This window comes from Neoarius graeffei, chromosome 17, assembly GCF_027579695.1.
Source record: "Neoarius graeffei isolate fNeoGra1 chromosome 17, fNeoGra1.pri, whole genome shotgun sequence".
Taxonomy (NCBI): Eukaryota; Metazoa; Chordata; class Actinopteri; order Siluriformes; family Ariidae; genus Neoarius; species Neoarius graeffei.
The window spans coordinates 30,080,837-30,100,875 of record NC_083585.1 but is presented as its reverse complement, the minus strand read 5'-3'; the positions used below and the strand labels follow the sequence as shown (position 1 = coordinate 30,100,875).

The window sequence follows — 20,039 nt, the reverse complement described above, 5'->3', positions numbered from 1 at the left end:
GTGCTCCGGTTTCCCCCACAGTCCAAAGACATGCAGGTTAGGTTAACTGGTGACTCTAAATTGACCGTAGGTGTGAATGTGAGTGTGAATGGTTGTCTGTGTCTATGTGTCAGCCCTGTGATGACCTGGCGACTTGTCCAGGGTGTACCCTGCCTTTCACCCGTAGTCAGCTGGGATAGGCTCCAGCTTGCCTGCGACCCTGTAGAAGGATAAAGCGGCTACAGATAATGAATGAATGAATGAATGAATATTCATTTTTAACCAGTTCGCTGTTTTGACAACGCGCGTCTAGTCAGTGGGAAAACACTGGGAGTGACATAATCGGAGCGAAATATCGGAAAATATGTCACTCAGATCCGTGATGCATTTCGTATGGAAAAATGCTAATTTTTCCAACATGAGAAGATAAACTTCATATCTTCAAGCCAATGTGTGATTTTCTTTTTATTACATAGACACATTCACTGTGAGTGTAAATGGTTGTATGCGTCAGCCCTGTGATGACCTGGCGACTTGTCCAGGGTGTACCCCGCCTTTCGCCCGTAGTCAGCTGGGATAGGCTCCAGCTTGCCTGCGACCCTGTAGAACAGGATAAAGCGGCTAGAGATAATGAGGTGAGATGAGAATGAGACACATTCACAAAGAAAAAGTACTCAAATTTATCAAAACAATTCATTGATTTTCTCATGAGTCAGCATATTGGAAAATATATTACTCAACGTCCTGGATGTCGTTTGTATGAAAAATACAAGTGGCCTATATATATATAGCGCGTGTGTGTGTATTTAATTGGATTTATGTCCAACTGAAGAGAGTCACTTTAGGCGGCATGGTGGTGCAGTGTGGAGTTTGCATGTTCTCCCCGTGTCCGCGTGGGTTTCCTCCGGGTGCTCCGGTTTCCTCCCACAGTCCAAAGACATGCAGGTTAGGTTAACTGGTGACTCTAAATTGCCCGTAGGTGTGAATGGTGAGAGGAGAAAACCTCTATAACAATCCAGTAGAAGGCAATGGGAAACCACTACTGTAAGAGACTTTGATGGCTGGTAAAAGCCATCAGCGTGACCACATCACCACAGTGATATGCCAAATGGAAAGAGAGTCACTTCAAAATGAGCAGAAAAAAATAAATTTGAAGATACAGTACTTAAATTTGATGTTGCAATATAGCAAAAAGAGTAATAATCACCAGGGGAGGGGGGAGATATATACAGTACTGTGCAAAAGTCTTAGGCACATGTAAAGAAGTTCTGTAGAATGGCTTAAAAAAAATAATGAAATGTCATTTAAAAAATACTATAAACAGCAGTAAGCCATAATAAATGAAACAGTCAATATTTGGTGTGAGACGACCCTTTGCTTTAAAAAAAAAAAAGTAGTCTCAGGTACAACGAGTGCAGTTTTATAAGGAAATGAGCTGTAGGTTTTACTGAGCATCTTACAGAACCAGCCACAGTTCTTCTGGACACTTTGACTGTCACACTCGCTTCTTCATTTTGCACCAAAACCCAGCAGCCTTCATTATATTTTCTTTTTTCATCTGAAAAGTGCTCTCTTATGGAATATGCTGCTCAGATACAAACTTTTTCTGTAACATTTAATTTTGTGCTGGAAAACAAACATCTGGAGCTCAAAAATGTTTTTGTACTGACTCAATGTAGAAGTTATAAAATATAAATCTATAACAAAGTTTGTATGAAAAAAATAGGATGCGGAAGACTTTTGCACAGTACTATAGATACACTGGCATTCAAAAGTTTGGGGTCACTTTGAAATGTCCTTATTTTTGAAAGAAAAGCACTGTTCTTTTCAATGAAGATCACTTTAAACTAATCAGAAATCCACTCTATACATTGCTAATGTGGTAAATGACTATTCTAGCTGCAAATGTGTGGTTTTTGGTGCAATATCTCCATAGGTGTATAGAGGCCCATTTCCAGCAACTCTCACTCCAGTGTTCTAATGGTACAATGTGTTTGCTCATTGCCTCAGAAGGCTAATGGATGATTAGAAAACCCTTGTACAATCATGTTAGCACAGCTGAAAACAGTTGAGCTCTTTAGAGAAGCTATAAAACTGACCTTCCTTTGAGCAGATTGAGTTTCTGGAGCATCACATTTGTGGGGTCGATTAAATGCTCAAAATGGCCAGAAAAATGTCTCGACTATATTTTCTATTCATTTTACAACTTACGGTGGGAAATAAAAGTGTGACTTTTCATGGAAAACACAAAATTGTCTGGGTGACCCCAAACTTTTGAACGGTAGTGTAGTTTGCGAGACATATTTGCGTATAATGCAATAGATGCATATCCTATGTTCAGTATTTTAAAGTATGAAAAATGAACCAGTATCCTATGTTTTAAAGTGTATTTTATGTTCATAATGCTTTTAAAGGGTTTCTCGACCTGTAATAATCAAAGAAGTTCAAAAATGTTTTTCACTATTAGTCTTCTTTTTACATTGTCCCAGAAATCAGCTGTTCCTTCAACTGGAACATCTCTGTTCCTTAAAAGTCCATTTGATTCAGTGAGGCAGACTGGGGGATAGGACAGACTTATCAGTGTTTCAATTAGGATTCATTACGAAGGCAGCAAATTGGTCTGAAAATGACAAAATTGTGACCCCTAAAGAATATTTCAAATAAATTCAAACAAAATAATTGTTGAAATATTCTGTTCGGTTTAAATTACTCAGAGCTTCCACAAACTTTGATGTTGCTTTTGACCATTTCTTGTTTCCTGTAGCGTATAAATGTGAGGTCATGGATGTTGTCAGACGTATGCAGTCACAAATATCATTAATCACAATTGGTGGCATAGTAAAACAGGTTTTTCTTTCAGAGCGTTCTAGAACATTGGAAAATTTAGCAAAAGATAACAGATGAGCAGAGGAATCTTTTAGCCCATAAGTTCTGTCAGGAGGTTTAGACTTTGCTGTCGATGGATCCTTGATCAATGACTTGAATCAGACATTAAAGTAAATCAACACAGAAATTGTGAAATGGTCGTCTCATTCTCTGGACTTGAGCCCTAAACAAACAAGAAGACAGAGTTGTCTAGATCCCCCGCCCTATATACCAACTATATACCAAGTTTCAAAATATTATGTGTCACATTTTTCAAGTTGTGCTGCAGGAAACCAACCCTACCTCTTTACACTGACCTCAACAGCCCATGGCATAAACCCACCGGATCTTTGGTCCAGCTGAGCTAAAAATTCAAATTTCTCACATTTCTTAGTATCAAAAGGCACATATACATTACTAAATCAACACATGTACCAACTTTCAAGACCATGCCACTCATAGTTTTCAAGTTCTGCTCCAGAAACAAAACCTACCCCGAAGACTAACCTGAGAGACTAAGTCTGAAATTGTTTCCATGGAAACATGAAAAATTAAAATTTCTCAAATTTCTTGGTATGAAACGGCACATCTACATCACCTTGTTAACATGTATACCAAGTTTCAAATCCATATCATGAATAGTTTTGGATATATGCTCCGGAAACGAACAGTGCTCTTAGCAACTAAGTCAAAATCTATTTTTTTATGTAAGGAAGGGAGGGACGGACGGACGTACATAGATAGAAAGAAAGAGAAAGAAAGAAATGTGCTCCATAGAAGAGGATCCAAGATATTTCTACAAGTGTGCATTTGTTAACCAGGAAAAACCATGGCCTAATGGTTGTCTTTGGGACCAAAGGTTGCTGATTCGATTCCCTTGGCTGAAGTGCCCTTCAGCAAGGCACCCAACCCGAACTGCTCCCCAGGCTGCTCTGGATATGTTGTACGTTGTTCTGGATAAGAGCGTCTGCTAAATGCCTGTAACGTAATATAACCATTACAGAAAGACACTTGTTGGTGTTTCTTTCCCCAGGAGAAGCCTCACCAAATGACCTGTTGTTGACCTGTTGTTGACCTGTATTGTTGGACTTAATCTGCACCCATAGGGACCTGTTGGACCCTGTGGGTGCAGATTATATTGTAGTGCTGTTTACAGGGATCCAGATGTCTGAAACTGCAGAAACGTGGCTAGTTTCAACTGGTGATGATGTGTACTATGAGAATCTCACAATAGTTTCTGGGTGGTGAAACTGAGCAGGAGGCATATTTTTCCCTTGAGGATGGATGGGCCAATAAATCTTACAAAAGACGAAATGTGTTTGTACAACATGTCCTGCATTTATGAAATATATTACAATTATTAAATTACTTAATTTTAATCTGCGGTCCGAGCATGATGCACATCACTTATTATTATTATTATTATAGGTGTTAAAACTCTGCCTACAGCCCTTCCAAACAAACAAGCCTCTGAAACTTGGTAACCTTCCTCTGGTAATCTGTACGTTCTTATGCAATTGTTTTCTGGATACTGTTTGTGATTCTCACAGAATTGTGCAACAGAGGCAAAATAATAAATACGGTGCAACATGCGGCTCATTTGCCTTAGGCTTAACATTGTGAAACTGTTGTAATAAATAAGAGATGCGTGTAAACAATATGACAAACTATTAGGATTACTCTCGAGCAACCGCCATTACACAATTTGCCATGTGTATGTTATATACTGAGTGTAGCCACACTGTTGATTCTTAAAGGGAAAACAAATGACTTGTGTTCTCGGGTGTAGAACTGATTATCTCATCTCATTATCTGTAGCCGCTTTATCCTGTTCTACAGGGTCGCAGGCAAGCTGGAGCCTATCCCAGCTGACTACGGGCGAAAGGCGGGGTACACCCTGGACAAGTCGCCAGGTCATCACAGGGCTGACACATAGACACAGACAACCATTCACACTCACATTCACACCTACGGTCAATTTAGAGTCACCAGTTAACCTAACCTGCATGTCTTTGGACTGTGGGGGAAACCGGAGCACCCGGAGGAAACCCACGCGGACACGGGGAGAACATGCAAACTCCGCACAGAAAGGCCCTCGCCGGCCACGGGGCTCGAACCCGGACCTTCTTGCTGTGAGGCGACAGCGCTAACCACTACACCACCGTACCACCCAGAACTGATTATATATGGATAAAATATCACTTTGCTCAGAGCGACTCTCCATCCACATCAAAATATTTAACAAAGGTTGGTGACTCGGATAAACGCCATGTTCATGGCATATCTATTTAAACCTGCCATGTCTTTAATTCCCTGCCAGCCCTATCCCCAGTTCCATTTCCAACTGACCACTTTCACATTTTACAGGTTGAAAAACAGCCCACAATTATACCCAACAATTTCAATGCTTTTTTCCTTCCAAATCCTCTCATACAAGATGGACACTTTGTGTAGATGTAGCAATAATACTGCTGAACTAATGAATAATGAGAGTCAAAATGGTTTGAGGGTCCCCCCCGCCCAGATCTGAGAGAGACTCTGAGGTTAGTACAGCAGCATCCTGTTAGATTTACATCTATGTGGAAAATTATTAGCTCTCTGGATATTTTCTTTCTAGGACCTCAAGCTGCTGACTGAAGTTTTCCAGCTCCCTATTTAATTTAATATCATGTGGACCATCTTTAAACTAAGGTTGTATAGGAAACATAAATATCAGGGTAAAACGTTTATTAAAAGCTAGATTTACTTATAGATGATCTTTACAAATGGGTCAAGGGATGTAATTCTTGTGTTCATGGATTAAGAACAGATTAATTATTAATTTATTAATTAATGATTCAGCTCTGTAGCAGATGATGATGATGATGATCTATAGATTTCCACAGATGTCTTGTTTTTTGTGTCCTGTGTCCTTACTGAACTCCTCCCAGCGTGTGAGGTTTTTTCAGCTTTGGCACTGATTGAGTCATAGGTACGTGTTAAAAAGCCTTTCCAGCTACCTTGATCGTCCAGTCCAGCTCTTCTCCAGCAGGCCGCTTAAACACACCTCTGTGATTCCGAACTGGGCGATGGGGCTTTTCTTTGGTTTAGTTTGTGTCTTTGCTCTTTTTACTCCTCCGTGTCTTGGTGCTCCTCTACCGCAGGTTGAGCGACGAGATGGAACATTACATCAAGGTGAAAAATCCCAAGATGATATGATACTGGCAGCTGTAAGTTTTTTTTTTCTTCTTCTTCTTCTTTCATACTCTTTGATAATACATTATTCACTGATTTACAGCATAATATAAAATCACTTTTATGATTGTCAGTGGAATGTTGTACAAATAGCATAATCAGTGGTGAAGACATGACTGGTTAGAAGAAAAATAATACATAACTACCACAATTATCTTTTTAGTAAGTATTTATTGACACCATAAATTGATTCAGAGTGATATGCAGAGAAAAGAGGCAAGTCATTCGAACTTTTTATTGCAGTCGGGGGTTTTTTTTACTTCCTCTCTTTCAGAAATACATCGAACGCTTCTACAGTTTTCAGACAGGTCCACCTGGTCATAGGAAGAGAAGTCAACCTTATTTTTCCTCTAAACTGACGGGCATGCAGAGCTTTTTCGGACTTAATCAGACAGGCATCCTGGACACTGAGACGCTGGCTGTAATGAAGACGCCCAGGTGTGGTGTTCCTGATATTCAGGAGTATGTTTACAACCGAGGCAACAGATGGAAGAAAAATGTGATCTCTTACAGGTAATGAACTTCAGCAGTATAAGTGTTAACTGGTGATTTAGGTGTACAGTTGAGGCCAAAAGTTTACAGTGGTGCTTGAAAGTTTGTGAACCCTTTAGAATTTTCTATATTTCTGTATAAATATGACCTAAAACGTAATCAGATTTTCACACAAGTACTAAAAGTAGATAAAGAGAACCCAGTTAAACAAATGAGACAAAAATATGATACTTGGTCATTTATTTATTGAGGAAAATGATCCAATATTACATACCTGTGAGTGGCAAAAGTATGTGAACCTCTAGGATTAGCAGTTAATTTGAAAGTGAAATTAGAATCAGGTGTTTTCAATCAATGGGATGGCAATCAGGTGTGAGTGGGCACCCTGTTTTATTTAAAGAACAGGGATCTATCAAAGTCTGATCTTCACAACACATGTTTGTAGAAGTGTGTCATGGCATGAACAAAGGAGATTTCTGAAGACCTCAGAAAAAGCGTTGTTGATGCTCATCAGGCTGGAAAAAGTTACAAAACCATCTGTAAAGAGTTTGGACTCCTCCAATCCACAGTCAGATTGTGTACAAATGGAGGAAATTCAAGACCATTGTTACCCTCCCCAGGAGTGGTTAACCAACAAAGATAACTCCAAGAGCAAGGCGTGTAATAGTCGGCGAGGTCACAAAGGACCCCAGGGTAACTTCTAAGCAACTGAAGGCCTCTCTCACATTGGCTAATGTTAATGTTCATGAGTCCACCATCAGGAGAACACTGAACAACAATGGTGTGCATGGCAGGGTTGCAAGGAGAAAGCCACTGCTTTCCAAAAAGAATATTGCTGTTCTTCTGCAGTTTGCTAAGGATCACGTGGACAAGCCAGAAGGCTATTGGAAAAATGTTTTGTGGATGGATGAGACCAAAATAGAACTTTTTGGTTTAAATGAGAAGCATTATGTTTGGAGAAAGGAAAACACTGCATTCCAGCATAAGAACCTTATCCCATCTGTGAAACATGGTGGTGGTAGTATCATGGTTTAGGCCTGTTTTGCTGCATCTGGGCCAGGACAGCTTGCCGTCATTGATGGAACAATGAATTCTGAATTATACCAGCGAATTCTAAAGGAAAATGTCAGAACGTCTATCCATGAACTGAATCTCAAGAGAAGGTGGGTCATGCAGCAAGACAACGACCCTAAGCACACAACTCATTCTAGCAAAGAATGGTTAAAGAAGAATAAAGTTAATGTTTTGGAATGGCCAAGTCAAAGTCCTGACCTTAATCTAATCAAAATGTTGTGGAAGGACCTGAAGTGAGCAGTTCATGTGAGGAAACCCACCAACATCCCAGAGTTGAAGCTGTTCTGTACGGAGGAATGGGCTAAAATTCCTCCAAGCCAGTGTGCAGGACTGATCAACAGTTACCGCAAACGTTTAGTTGCAGTTATTGCTGCACAAGGGGGTCACACCAGATACTGAAAGCAAAGGTTCACATACTTTTGCCACTCACAGATATGTAATATTAATCATTTTCCTCAATAAATAAATGACCAAGTATAATATTTTTGTCTCGTTTGTTTAACTGGGTTCTCTTTATCTACTTTTAGGACTTGTGTGAAAACCTGATGTTGTTTTAGATCATAATTATGCAGAAATACAGAAAATTCTAAAGGGTTCACAAACTTTCAAGCACCACTGTACATATGCCTAGGCTAAAGACATTTGTATTACCATATATTTCGTGTGTTAAGCTATTTAGGGTATCTACTTTATTTCCATTTCAAAATAATACTTGAGAGCTAAATTTCTTTCAGCTTTTATTTACTATATCAGAGTTTCAGTGGGTCGTAATTTTACATTGACCTTGTAAGTATTTGGTGGAACTGACTTTTAATTGCTTAACTTGAATCAAACACCTTTTTTTTTGGGCCACTCTTCCTGAGATAACTGGTGTAACTCAGTCAGGGCCTCTCCAATACTTTCATTTTGTTGTCTTTAGCCATTTTGCTACAACTTTGGAGGTATGTTTAGGATCAATGTCTCATTGGAAGACCCAGTTATTACCAAGTTTTAAATTTCTTGCTGATGTCTTGAGGTATTGCTTCAGTTCAGCTGATTTTCTACATACCGGTAATCCTCCTTCCTCGTGATGTCATCCATTTTCTGACGTGCACCAGTCCCTTTTCCAGCAAAACACTCACACGATGTGATGCTGCCACCCCAATGTGTCATTGCGCTGATTATTATGGCTAAATGGTTAATTTTGTTATTGCATCTGACTAGAGAACACTCCTCCAAAAAACTAGGTCTTCAGGTGATCACTGGCAAACTTCAGTCTGGCTTTTTTATGCCTGTCTTGTAGTAGGGGCTTCTTCCTTGTTTGACAGCCTTTGAAGTTTGGCAGTATAGACCCTTTTCAGTCACGTGACCTTCGTAAACGCGACCACCATTTTGGACATGTAGCGGACTTCGGCTCGAATCGGTTTGAATGCGAGGAAGGCGACAAACGGAGAACATACAAGAAAAAGGAGCGAGATGCAGAAAACACCTTCACTATCCAGCGACGTAGGGCATTTACAGGGCGAGCAGAGGGAGAAGTATTTGCAAAAATTGAGGTTAGCAGGCTTAGAGAACGACGTTTACCTGCTTCCACCAGGATTGTTCACTGACGTACGGAAGTACACGAAGCCCTCGTCTTTACCTGACTTCGGCCCACATGATCTGTATACCTATGTCGTTAAAAACCCATCGCCATACACATACACGCCAACGTCCGAGGTTCCGGAGCGCGCTCCGGCTTGCTCCCGGAGTGCTCCGGCCGAGGTTCCCCTCAAATTAAGCAGCGCGCGCCGGCTTGCTCCAGGAGTGCTCCGGCCGAGGTTACGGAGCACGCTCCGGCTTGCTCCGGAGCAAGCCGGAGCGCGCTGCTTAATTTGAGGGGAACTTCGGCCGGAGTGTGCTCCGGAACCTCGGCCGGAGCACTCCTGGAGCAAGCCGGCGCGCGCTGCTTAATTTGAGGGGAACCTCGGCCAGAGCACTCCGGGAGCAAGCCGGAGCGCGTTCCGGAACCTCGGACGTTGGCTCCGGCAGCTATTTATACTGGATCCGGTGTAAATAGCTGCCGGATCATAATTACAGTAAACTAGTAAATACAGTAAAGGAAAAACTTGAGACTGAAAGGTTTTAACAGTCATCCAAATGACTGAACGTAAACATTGCTACAGTAACATACCAGCTACTTGTTGACATTAGCTAGTCAACAATAGCTACTACAGAAGAACAAAGAGGTTACAATGGGTTATTTTAACCTATTTGGTTACACACTCGCCGCCACAGAATGTTAACACCAATGTAATGCCTTTTCTGGCTAATTTTATTCGTCTTACCTCCAACAAAGTGGTCACTACACAAGCGTTGGTATGCCGAGGGCTGCCAATCTTTCCTGTTAATGGCCGCTATCCATCTTCTCCGTCGGTCAGCATCTACCGGGATCCGATAAAATGATAACCCTTGCCTTGTTTGTTGATGGTTACTACATCCAGGTGCACAACAATATAGTGGCATGATGGAAGTCTTGCTGAAAGTAAAAACTTTCTTTGCTGCCGTTCCTCAATGTTGGCTGTGGTAAACTACTGGTAGTACACGTCCAAAATGGCAGCTGCGTTTGTCGTGACGTCACGTGAAAAGGGTCTATAGGACTCTCATAATGGTGGATGGACATACTTTGGTACCTGGTACCTCTGACTCCTAAACCATTTCTTTTGTTGTCGCCTTGTGGTTTAGTTGAACAATTTCAAGTTTATTCATCCCTGCGAGTTAATTTGTACCTCTTTCTTGAATGATGTGGTGTCTGTGTGGTCCCAAGATTTTTATATTTGAATCCAGTCATTTGTACAGATGTGTGTGTGCGTGTGTGTGTGTATGTGGTACCTTCAGCTGTTAGGAATTTGCTCCTAAGGAAGAACTGGACTTGTATAAGTCCACAATTATTTTCTGAGACCTTTACTGAGATGTTTGGAACTTCATATGGTATCAAGGGCAAAAGGGACTGACCCAGTTAAATACTAATAATTACAACAATTGGCCAATCAGAAGCTTCTAAAAGTCATTACATTTTCTGGAATCTTCCAGACTGTTTAAAGAGAGTGTCAACTTGGTGCATATAAACTATTGACCCATTATAATTCTGCTACAGTAAATGAATCTGTCTCTAGCTCGGGGGGCAGATTGAATATCTTTAACCAAAGTATGTGTAAACTTTTGGCCTCAACTGTACATGGCTTTCTCTTAGTTTTAGATGAAGCTTCCATTTCTCTTGATATTTCAGAATTGGGAAGTATACCAATGACCTGCCTAGGAGAACAGTAGACTCTTTGATTGGAGCAGCTCTGGATGTGTGGGCAAAGGCCAGCCCTTTAAGCTTCTTCAGGTCTTCCTCGCAGCAAGCTGACATCATGGTGGAGTTTGGCTCCAAATGTAAGGACCTGTGGGATGAATACAGCCCTTTAATAAAGTACATAAAGTATACATAGAATGATTTTTAGACAGGATGGACATGACCCCTCTGTCGGTCCTCGGATGATAATGAGCCATAATGACTTGTACAAGTCATTATGGCTCATTATCATCTGAGGACCGACAGAGGGGTCATGTCCATCCTGTCTAAAAATCATTCTATGTATACTTTACATGCTATGTATATTTACACGCCTGTTACATATATATAATCATGACTATTCTTTTTTTTTTTTTTTTTTTTGTGTGTGTGTGTGTGTGTGTGTGTGTGTGTGTTGTCTTTTATATAAAACCATCCAAGACCATGGAGACAACTACCCCTTTGATGGACCTAAGGGCACACTGGCTCATGCTTTTGACCCTGGAGAGGGTATTGGAGGAGATGTTCACTTTGATGATGATGAAAATTGGACAGCAGATTCCAGAGGTATTCCTTCAGCTTGCCAGATTAAAAATACACCACTTCAGATACTATATTAGTGCCACAAATGAACTAAATATATGTCTACAGTGGTGCTTGGAAGTTTGTAAACCCTTGAGAATTTTCTATATTTCTGCATAAATATGACCTAAAACAACAGCAGATTTTCACACAAGTCCTAAAAGTAAATAAAGAGAACCCAGTTAAACAAATGAGACAAAAATATTATACTTGCTCATTTATTTATTGAGGAAAATGATCCAATATTACATATCTGTGAGTGGCAAAAGTATGTGAACCTTTGCTTTCAGTATCTGGTGTGACCCCCTTGTGCAGCAATAACTGCAGCGAAACGTTTCTGGTAACTGTTGATCAGTCCTGCACACCGGCTTGGAGGAATTTTAGCCCATTCCTCCGTACAGAACAGCTTCAACTCTGGGATGTTGGTGGGTTTCCTCACATGAACTGCTCGCTTCAGGTCCTTCCACAACATTTCCATTGGATTAAGGTCAGGACTTTGACTTGGCCATTCCAAAACATTAACTTTATTCTTCTTTAACCATTCTTTGGTAGAACGACTTGTGTGCTTAGGGTCGTTGTCTTGCTGCATGACCCACCTTCTCTTGAGATTCAGTTCATGGACAGATGTCCTGACATTTTCCTTTAGAATTCTCTGGTATAATTCAGAATTCATTGTTCCATCAATGATGGCAAGCCATCCTGGCCCAGATGCAGCAAAGCAGGCCCAAACCATGATACTACCACCACCATGTTTCACAGATGGGATAAGGTTCTTATGCTGGAATGCAGTGTTTTCCTTTCTCCAAACATAACACTTCTCATTTAAATCAAAAGTTCTATTTTGGTCTCATCCGTCCACAAAACATTTTTCCAATAGCCTTCTGGCTTGTCCACGTGACCTTTAGCAAACTGCAGATGAGCAGCAATGTTCTTTTTGGAGAGCAGTGTCTTTCTCCTTGCAACCCTGCCATGCACACCATTGTTGTTCAGTGTTCTCCTGATGGTGGACTCATGAACATTAGCCAATGTGAGAGAGGCCTTCAGTTGCTTAGAAGTTACCCTGGGGTCCTTTGTGACCTCGCCGACTATTACACGCCTTGCTCTTGGAGTGATCTTTGCTGGTCGACCACTCCTGGGGAGGGTAACAATGGTCTTGAATTTCCTCCATTTGTACACAATCTGTGTGACTGTGGATTGGTGGAGTCCAAACTCTTTAGAGATGGTTTTGTAACCTTTTCAAGCCGGGTGAGCATCAACAACGCTTTTTCTGAGGTCCTCAGAAATCTCCTTTGTTCGTGCCATGATTCACTTCCACAAACGTGTTGTGAAGCTCAGACTTTGATAGATCCCTGTTCTTTAAATAAAACAGGGTCCCCACTCACACCTGATGGTCATCCCATTGATTGAAAACACCTGACTCTAATTTCTCCTTCAAATTAACTGCTAATCCTAGAGGTTCACGTACTTTTGCCACTCACAGATATGTGATATTGGATCATTTTCCTCAATAAATAAATGACCAAGTATAATATTTTTGTCTCATTTGTTTAACTGGGTTCTCTTTATCTACTTTTAGGACTTGTGTGAAAATCTGATGATGTTTTAGGTCATATTTATGTAGAAATATAGAAAATTCTAAAGGGTTCCCAAACTTTCAAGCACCACTATATAATTTAGACTTCTAGAATAAAAACATTATTCACATGTGTCATTTCTATCCTAATACATAGTTAAATCTACAAGTTGTCTATGGGATTGAGGTCTGGTGACTTTGCAGGATAGTCAAAAGCAAACCAGTCACACAGACATTTGGTTCTAAGCACCTTAGAGTTGTCATCCTTGAATGTATGAGAGTGGATGTTGTACTCTTTGTGAATCCAGATGTGCAACCTGTTGACATTGTAAAATACAGTGCTGTGGGGTTTTTTTGTTTTTGTTTTTTGTCTGAGGAGTTCATACCTGATTGTAAGATGAGAACTTTTTAAAAGTATTTGTTTTTCTATGTGGTGTATTTGACAATGACGGGGTGAATTCACATAGGATTTCTGTCTCCCACTCCAGGATTCAACCTGTATTTGGTTGCAGCACATGAGTTTGGTCATGCTTTGGGTTTGAAACATTCTCAAAACCCACAGTCCCTCATGTATCCCACATACAGAAACCGTCGAACACAAAACATGCTTTCCAGTGAAGATATTATGAACATCAACGCACTCTATGGTATAAATTCACTTACTTTCTCTACCCATGGTGTCCACAGAGATGTACTGAAATTCCCTTCATTTAACATCACTAACGTTTTTCACAGTTGAACATGAAATCGTAAATGATGCTTTGATGTTCTACAGGAAGGAGTGTTCAAGTGCCTTATTACCCGAGGCTGAATTGGAACTATCCCTTCAACTCTTGGTTCACTCGTTTTTACTATCCAAGGGCAGTAAAGGACAAATGTGATCCTGACCTGTCTTTTGACTCTGTTACTAATGTAGGGGCAGCCATTTTGTTTTTTAAAGACCGGTGAGTCACTTACACATTTTAATCTTTTGTAGCTTAATAAAGATACAGAGAGGTGACAAATTAAAGGAAAACTGGTGGTTCTTTAATGTTGCGAGAGGCATTTTTTTTTACATGTCTGGGTCCACTTGTCCCCTTGGACAGAAGTCATGACAAACTACAAAGAGGAATTCAGTACAAATGTATTCTGACTGTGGGTGGCACGGTGGTGTAGTGGTTAGCACTATCGCCTCACAGCAAGAAGGTTCTGGGTTCGAGCCCAACGGCCGGCGAGGGCCTTTCTGTGTGGAGTTTGCATGTTCTCCCCGTGTCCGCGTGGGTTTCCTCCGGGTGCTCCGGTTTCCCCCACAGTCCAAAGACATGCAGGTTAGGCTCTAAATTGACCGTAGGTGTGAACGTGAGTGTGAATGTGAGTGTGAATGGTTGTTTGTCTCTATGTGTCAGGCCTGCAATGACCTGGCGACTTGTCCAGGGTGTACCCCGCCTCTCACCCATAGACAGCTGTGATAGGCTCCAGATCCAGTAGAACAGGATAAGCAGCTACAGATGGATGGATGTATTCTGACTGATCGTGCTAATATTTCTCGCCTGATGGGAGTGACCTCTTCCAGGATGGCAATGTCTAAATCCACTGAAGTGGTGTGCTGAGTATGAAACTAATCTAAGTAATATGCTAGGGCCTTCATGGTTATCAGGTTTCAATCCAGTTAAACACCTCTGGGAAGTTCTGGACTGATGTGCAAGACAGCGCTCTCTACCACCATTATCAGAACACCAGCTGAAGCAATATCTTTCGGAAGAATGATCTTCATCTCTCTAGTACATTTCCAGAAATTTGTAGAATCTTTCCAGATGTGCACTGAAGCTGCTATGGCATCATGTTGGCCCAACACCTCTCTAAGACACTTGATGTAGTTTTTCCTTTAATTTGTCACATGCCTGTACTGTATGAACTTTAGATTCTTTTTGCATGTTACAAATGACTAATTTAATTAATTATGATTGTGCGTGTCCAGTTAATCAGTGCTCATTACTGTACCAGATGAAACTTACACTATACTGTTTACTTAACATATTTGCTATCTTTATTTATCTATGAAGGTATTTACGGATCAGGAATAATAAAAATAACATAAAGGAGGGTCCCATCAACAGATTAATTTCAAAAATCAATTCAACCATTGATGCTGCCTACTGGCTTCCACAACGCTCCACTATCTTCCTTTTCAATGGTACTGACCCCCACTGAGCCTGTTCAGTACAATTATGTACCAGACACCGTGCTAATATTCTCCAATCGATCCACTTCCATTCAGGATCCAACTACTGGACTGTGAAGGGCTCTCGGATGAAAGACTGGCGTAAAAATATCACCAGCTTTGGTTTCCCAGCCTCAGTGGACCACATAGATGCCGCAGTCCACATTCCCAAAACTGGCCACACCTTATTCTTTACTCAGGATCAGTACTGGAGGTATGTTATACCGTAGATGTACAAGAGGCATACGTTATCGTATGTACATCATATTTATTCAGTTTTTTTCTTCTTTAGCTACGATGAGAATCAGAAAGCCTTGGAAGGATCTAACCCACGCATCATCTCAGATGATTTCCCGGGCATTAAGACGCCCATCAGTGCAGCTGTTTATAAGCATGGTGGGTAAAGAGCACATATCTTATTTTATCAAATAGTTCATTACTTTACGTTCTTAATTATTAAATATTCCTTTAGTATTCTTATTCTTTAATTTATTTGTCTTGCTTTCCAGGTTTCCTTCATTTATTTGTTGGAGCTGAGGTATACAAATATGATGTAATGCTGAGGAAGCTTATTACAATTGAAGGAGCAAATTCTTGGCTTGGATGTTAACAAAGATTAAAAATGAATTCTAGGCTCACACAGTTTAGTTGTATGAACATAGGATTGTATTTTATGCCTATAATTGTACAGAATGCAGAAAATCAGACTATAAAATTTTAATATACACTACCGTTCAAAAGTTTGGGGTCACCCAGACAATTTTGTGTTTGCCATGAAAAGTCACACTTTTATTTACCGCCATAAGTTGTAAAATGAATAGAAAATATAGTCAAGACATTTTTCTGGCCATTTTGAGCATTTAATCGACCCCACAAATGTGATGCTCCAGAAACTCAATCTGCTCAAAGGAAGGTCAGTTTTATAGCTTCTCTAAAGAGCTCAACTGTTTTCAGCTGTGCTAACATGATTGTACAAGGGTTTTCTAATCATCCATTAGCCTTCTGAGGCAATGAGCAAACACACTGTACCATTAGAACACTGGAGTGAGAGTTGCTGGAAATGGGCCTCTATACACCTATGGAGATATTGCACCAAAAACCAGACATTTGCAGCTAGAATAGTCATTTACCACATTAGCAATGTATAGAGTGGATTTCTGATTAGTTTAAAGTGATCTTCATTGAAAAGAACAGTGCTTTTCTTTCAAAAATAAGGACATTTCAAGGTGAGCCCAAACTTTTGAACGGTAGTGTATTTGGCAATATCTACTGGTTTGAAAATCAATATGTTATTGTCCTTCTTCTTTAATAATAATAATAAAAATTTATTACTTATACAGCGCCATTTAGCAATGGCAAATCAATAGCGCGTTACAATTCGGTTACAAAGTCAAGAAAAATATTTACATGTTCCATTAAAATATAAATATATATAAAAGTATCCAAATACATAAACAATTACAAAATATACATGCAACTCTGATTCCAAAAAAGTTGGGACAAAGTACACATTGTAAATAAAAACGGAATGCAATGATGTGGAAGTTTCAAAATTCCATATTTTATTCGGAATAGAACATAGATGACATATCAAATGTTTAAACTGAGAAAATGTATCATTTAAAGAGAAAAATTAAGTGATTTTAAATTTCATGACAACAACACATCTCAAAAAAGTTGGGACAAGGCCATGTTTACCACTGTGAGACATCCCCTTTTCTCTTTACAACAGTCTGTAAACGTCTGGGGACTGAGGAGACAAGTTGCTCAAGTTTAGGGATAGGAATGTTAACCCATTCTTGTCTAATGTAGGATTCTAGTTGCTCAACTGTCTTAGGTCTTTTTTGTCGTATCTTCCATTTTATGACGCGCCAAATGTTTTCTATGGGTGAAAGATCTGGACTGCAGGCTGGCCAGTTCAGTACCCGGACCCTTCTTCTATGCAGCCATGATGCTGTAATTGATGCAGTATGTGGTTTGGCATTGTCATGTTGGAAAATGCAAGGTCTTCCCTGAAAGAGACGTTGTCTGGATGGGAGCATATGTTGTTCTAGAACCTGGATATACCTTTCAGCATTGATGGCGTCTTTCCAGATGTGTAAGCTGCCCATGCCACACGCACTAATGCAACCCCATACCATCAGAGATGCAGGTTTCTGAACTGAGCGCTGATAACAACTCGGGTCGTCCTTCTCCTCTTTAGTCCGAATGATTAGTCCCTGATTTCCATAAAGAACTTCACATTTTGATTCGTCTGACCACAGAACAGTTTTCCACTTTGCCACAGTCCACTTTAAATTAGCCTTGGCCCAGAGAAGACGTCTGCGCTTCTGGATCACGTTTAGATACGGCTTCTTCTTTGAACTATAGAGTTTTAGCTGGCAACGGCGGATGGCACGGTGAATTGTGTTCACAGATAATGTTCTCTGGAAATATTCCTGAGCCCATTTTGTGATTTCCAATACAGAAGCATGCCTGTATGTGATGCAGTGCCGTCTAAGGGCCCAAAGATCACGGGCATCCAGTATGGTTTTCCGGCCTTGACCTTTATGCACAGAGATTCTTCCAGATTCTCTGAATCTTTTGATGATGATATTATGCACTGTAGATGATGATATGTTCAAACTCTTTGCAATTTTACACTGTCGAACTCCTTTCTGATATTGCTCCACTATTTGTCGGCGCAGAATTAGGGGGATTGGTGATCCTCTTCCCATCTTTACTTCTGAGAGCCGCTGCCACTCCAAGATGCTCTTTTTATACCCAGTCATGTTAATGACCTATTGCCAATTGACCTAATGAGTTGCAATTTGGTCCTCCAGCTGTTCCTTTTTTGTACCTTTAACTTTTCCAGCCTCTTATTGCCCCTGTCCCAACGTTTTTGAGATGTGTTGCTGTCATGAAATTTCAAATGAGCCAATATTTGGCATGACATTTCAAAATGTCTCACTTTCGACATTTGATATGTTGTCTATGTTCTATTGTGAATACAATATCAGTTTTTGAGATTTGTAAATTATTGCATTCCGTTTTTATTTACAATTTGTACTTTGCCCCAACTTTTTTGGAATCAGGGTTGTATATGACTCTTATAAAACCATACATAATACAAACAAAAGATTTATAAAATTAAGTAAAAGCTTGCTTGAATAGATAGTTTCTTTAAAACTACATGAGAAACAGGTGGGGGGGGTCTTGATTGTCTTCATAAGAGTTGAGGACTATTTCACAGTTACTTATTATGCTTATGTTTGTTTTCAGCACTTGTGTGAACACTAAATGCACTGGAATTCGGCAGTAGTATTATTTGTTAGGATTTGTGTTTTAAGCTAAATGAGGGCGCGCCTGCTTGAACAGTGTTAGACTGTTGATTTCTGATCAGCACCATTTTATTAAAACTATTTTACACAACAACTGGTCTCCTAACACTGTCTGAATAGTTTCTCATACTGTAGAAATTGTATGCAGAGAATATATATATATATTTTTAAAAACCCTATATATATAAAACGCATTAAAATATCCAGGTCTAAGTATAATGATAAATAATGTTGATGTAACTGATACAGAACTGCTTAAAATGTAAAGTATTACGATTATTGTGTAGGTCAGATTAAATCAACAGTTTGATTTTATATATAACTGGAACCAGTGTATTATTTTGTGTAATTTTTTTTTTTTTTAGTATTAATTTGGATTTATCAATTGTTTAGTTATGGTTGACCAACACCTACATATTGTGGAAAAACCTACTGTAAATTTACCAGAAAGACAGATGAACATTATCCCAATTTTTAACAAAAAATAAAGGTTGATGTTAGCATTTGTGTGGCGTCCCTTAAAATGCACATCTGAATTATTTTTATGGTAAATTCTTCCTTGTTTCATACAGGACTTGGTGAAACTTTTTGTCTAAACTTAAACCACTGGGCCGCGACCCATAAGTGGGCCACGAAGCGCCATCTAGGGGACCGCAATTTTTTTTTTTTTTACAAGTTGAAGCTCATTTTTACTCATAGATTTTCTTTTTACTCATACAATTGTTGGGTTGCATCCGACATCGCAGCCGCCTCATTAAGCTACGGTCACGCTACAGCTCGCGATGCTTTGCGATGGGTTATTGATGAAAATGAGGCATTTTGATGGCGACATACACGTAAGCTAAAAGTTGTGGTCGTGCAGCAGGTGAACACTTGACTGTCACACCTTTGCACCTGAGTCTGGCGCAGCTCGAGCGGCCACGCGCGCTCACGGAGTGCGTTGTGCGCACGCTTGGGACCCGGCTGCTATGGGAAACACCTGATACTGATTTGAGCGCAATCAGCACATGCAGATACAGACGCTGTTTTCACAGAGACTTTGCGAAGCATTATCACGGTCATGTTTGTTTTGAGCCATGTTTATAACTGTTTTGCTTTTGTAAAAAAAAAAAAATCACCACTTGGAAGATACTCTGGACACTTACAGTAATGCATTTATGTCTGAGGACTTGCTAACTTTAGGAATGCAGTTGGTTGTCATGAACAGTTTTACACTCAAGTTTCCATCAATGAAAAGTTTATAACGTCAACTAAACAGACTTCATGTTAAAACGATAATGAATTTCCTGTTTTCACGGTTATACTTTGTGACTATAGGACACAGTTATAGAAGCAAGTTATTTAGAATCATGTTGTCTGTTACCACCCAAATGAGGATGGGTTCCCTTTTGAGTCTGGTTCCTCTCGAGGTTTCTTACTCATGTT

The 20,039-nt window shown here is 40.0% G+C and overlaps 1 protein-coding gene across 1 annotated transcript; it reads left to right on the top strand.

Annotated features, from left to right (window-relative positions):
• The first annotated feature begins 4,910 nt into the window (after nt 1-4,910).
• On the top strand, nt 4,911-16,835 carry LOC132864662 (matrilysin-like). The gene is made up of 10 exons (XM_060898075.1): nt 4,911-6,053; nt 6,353-6,591; nt 10,892-11,040; nt 11,381-11,506; nt 13,583-13,741; nt 13,870-14,038; nt 15,137-15,267; nt 15,352-15,508; nt 15,587-15,690; nt 15,804-16,835. Exons 1-10 carry the CDS (start codon nt 5,913-5,915, stop codon nt 15,902-15,904), a joined length of 1,476 nt encoding a protein of 491 aa, XP_060754058.1. The 5' UTR covers nt 4,911-5,912; the 3' UTR covers nt 15,905-16,835.
• The last annotated feature ends 3,204 nt before the right edge of the window (nt 16,836-20,039 follow it).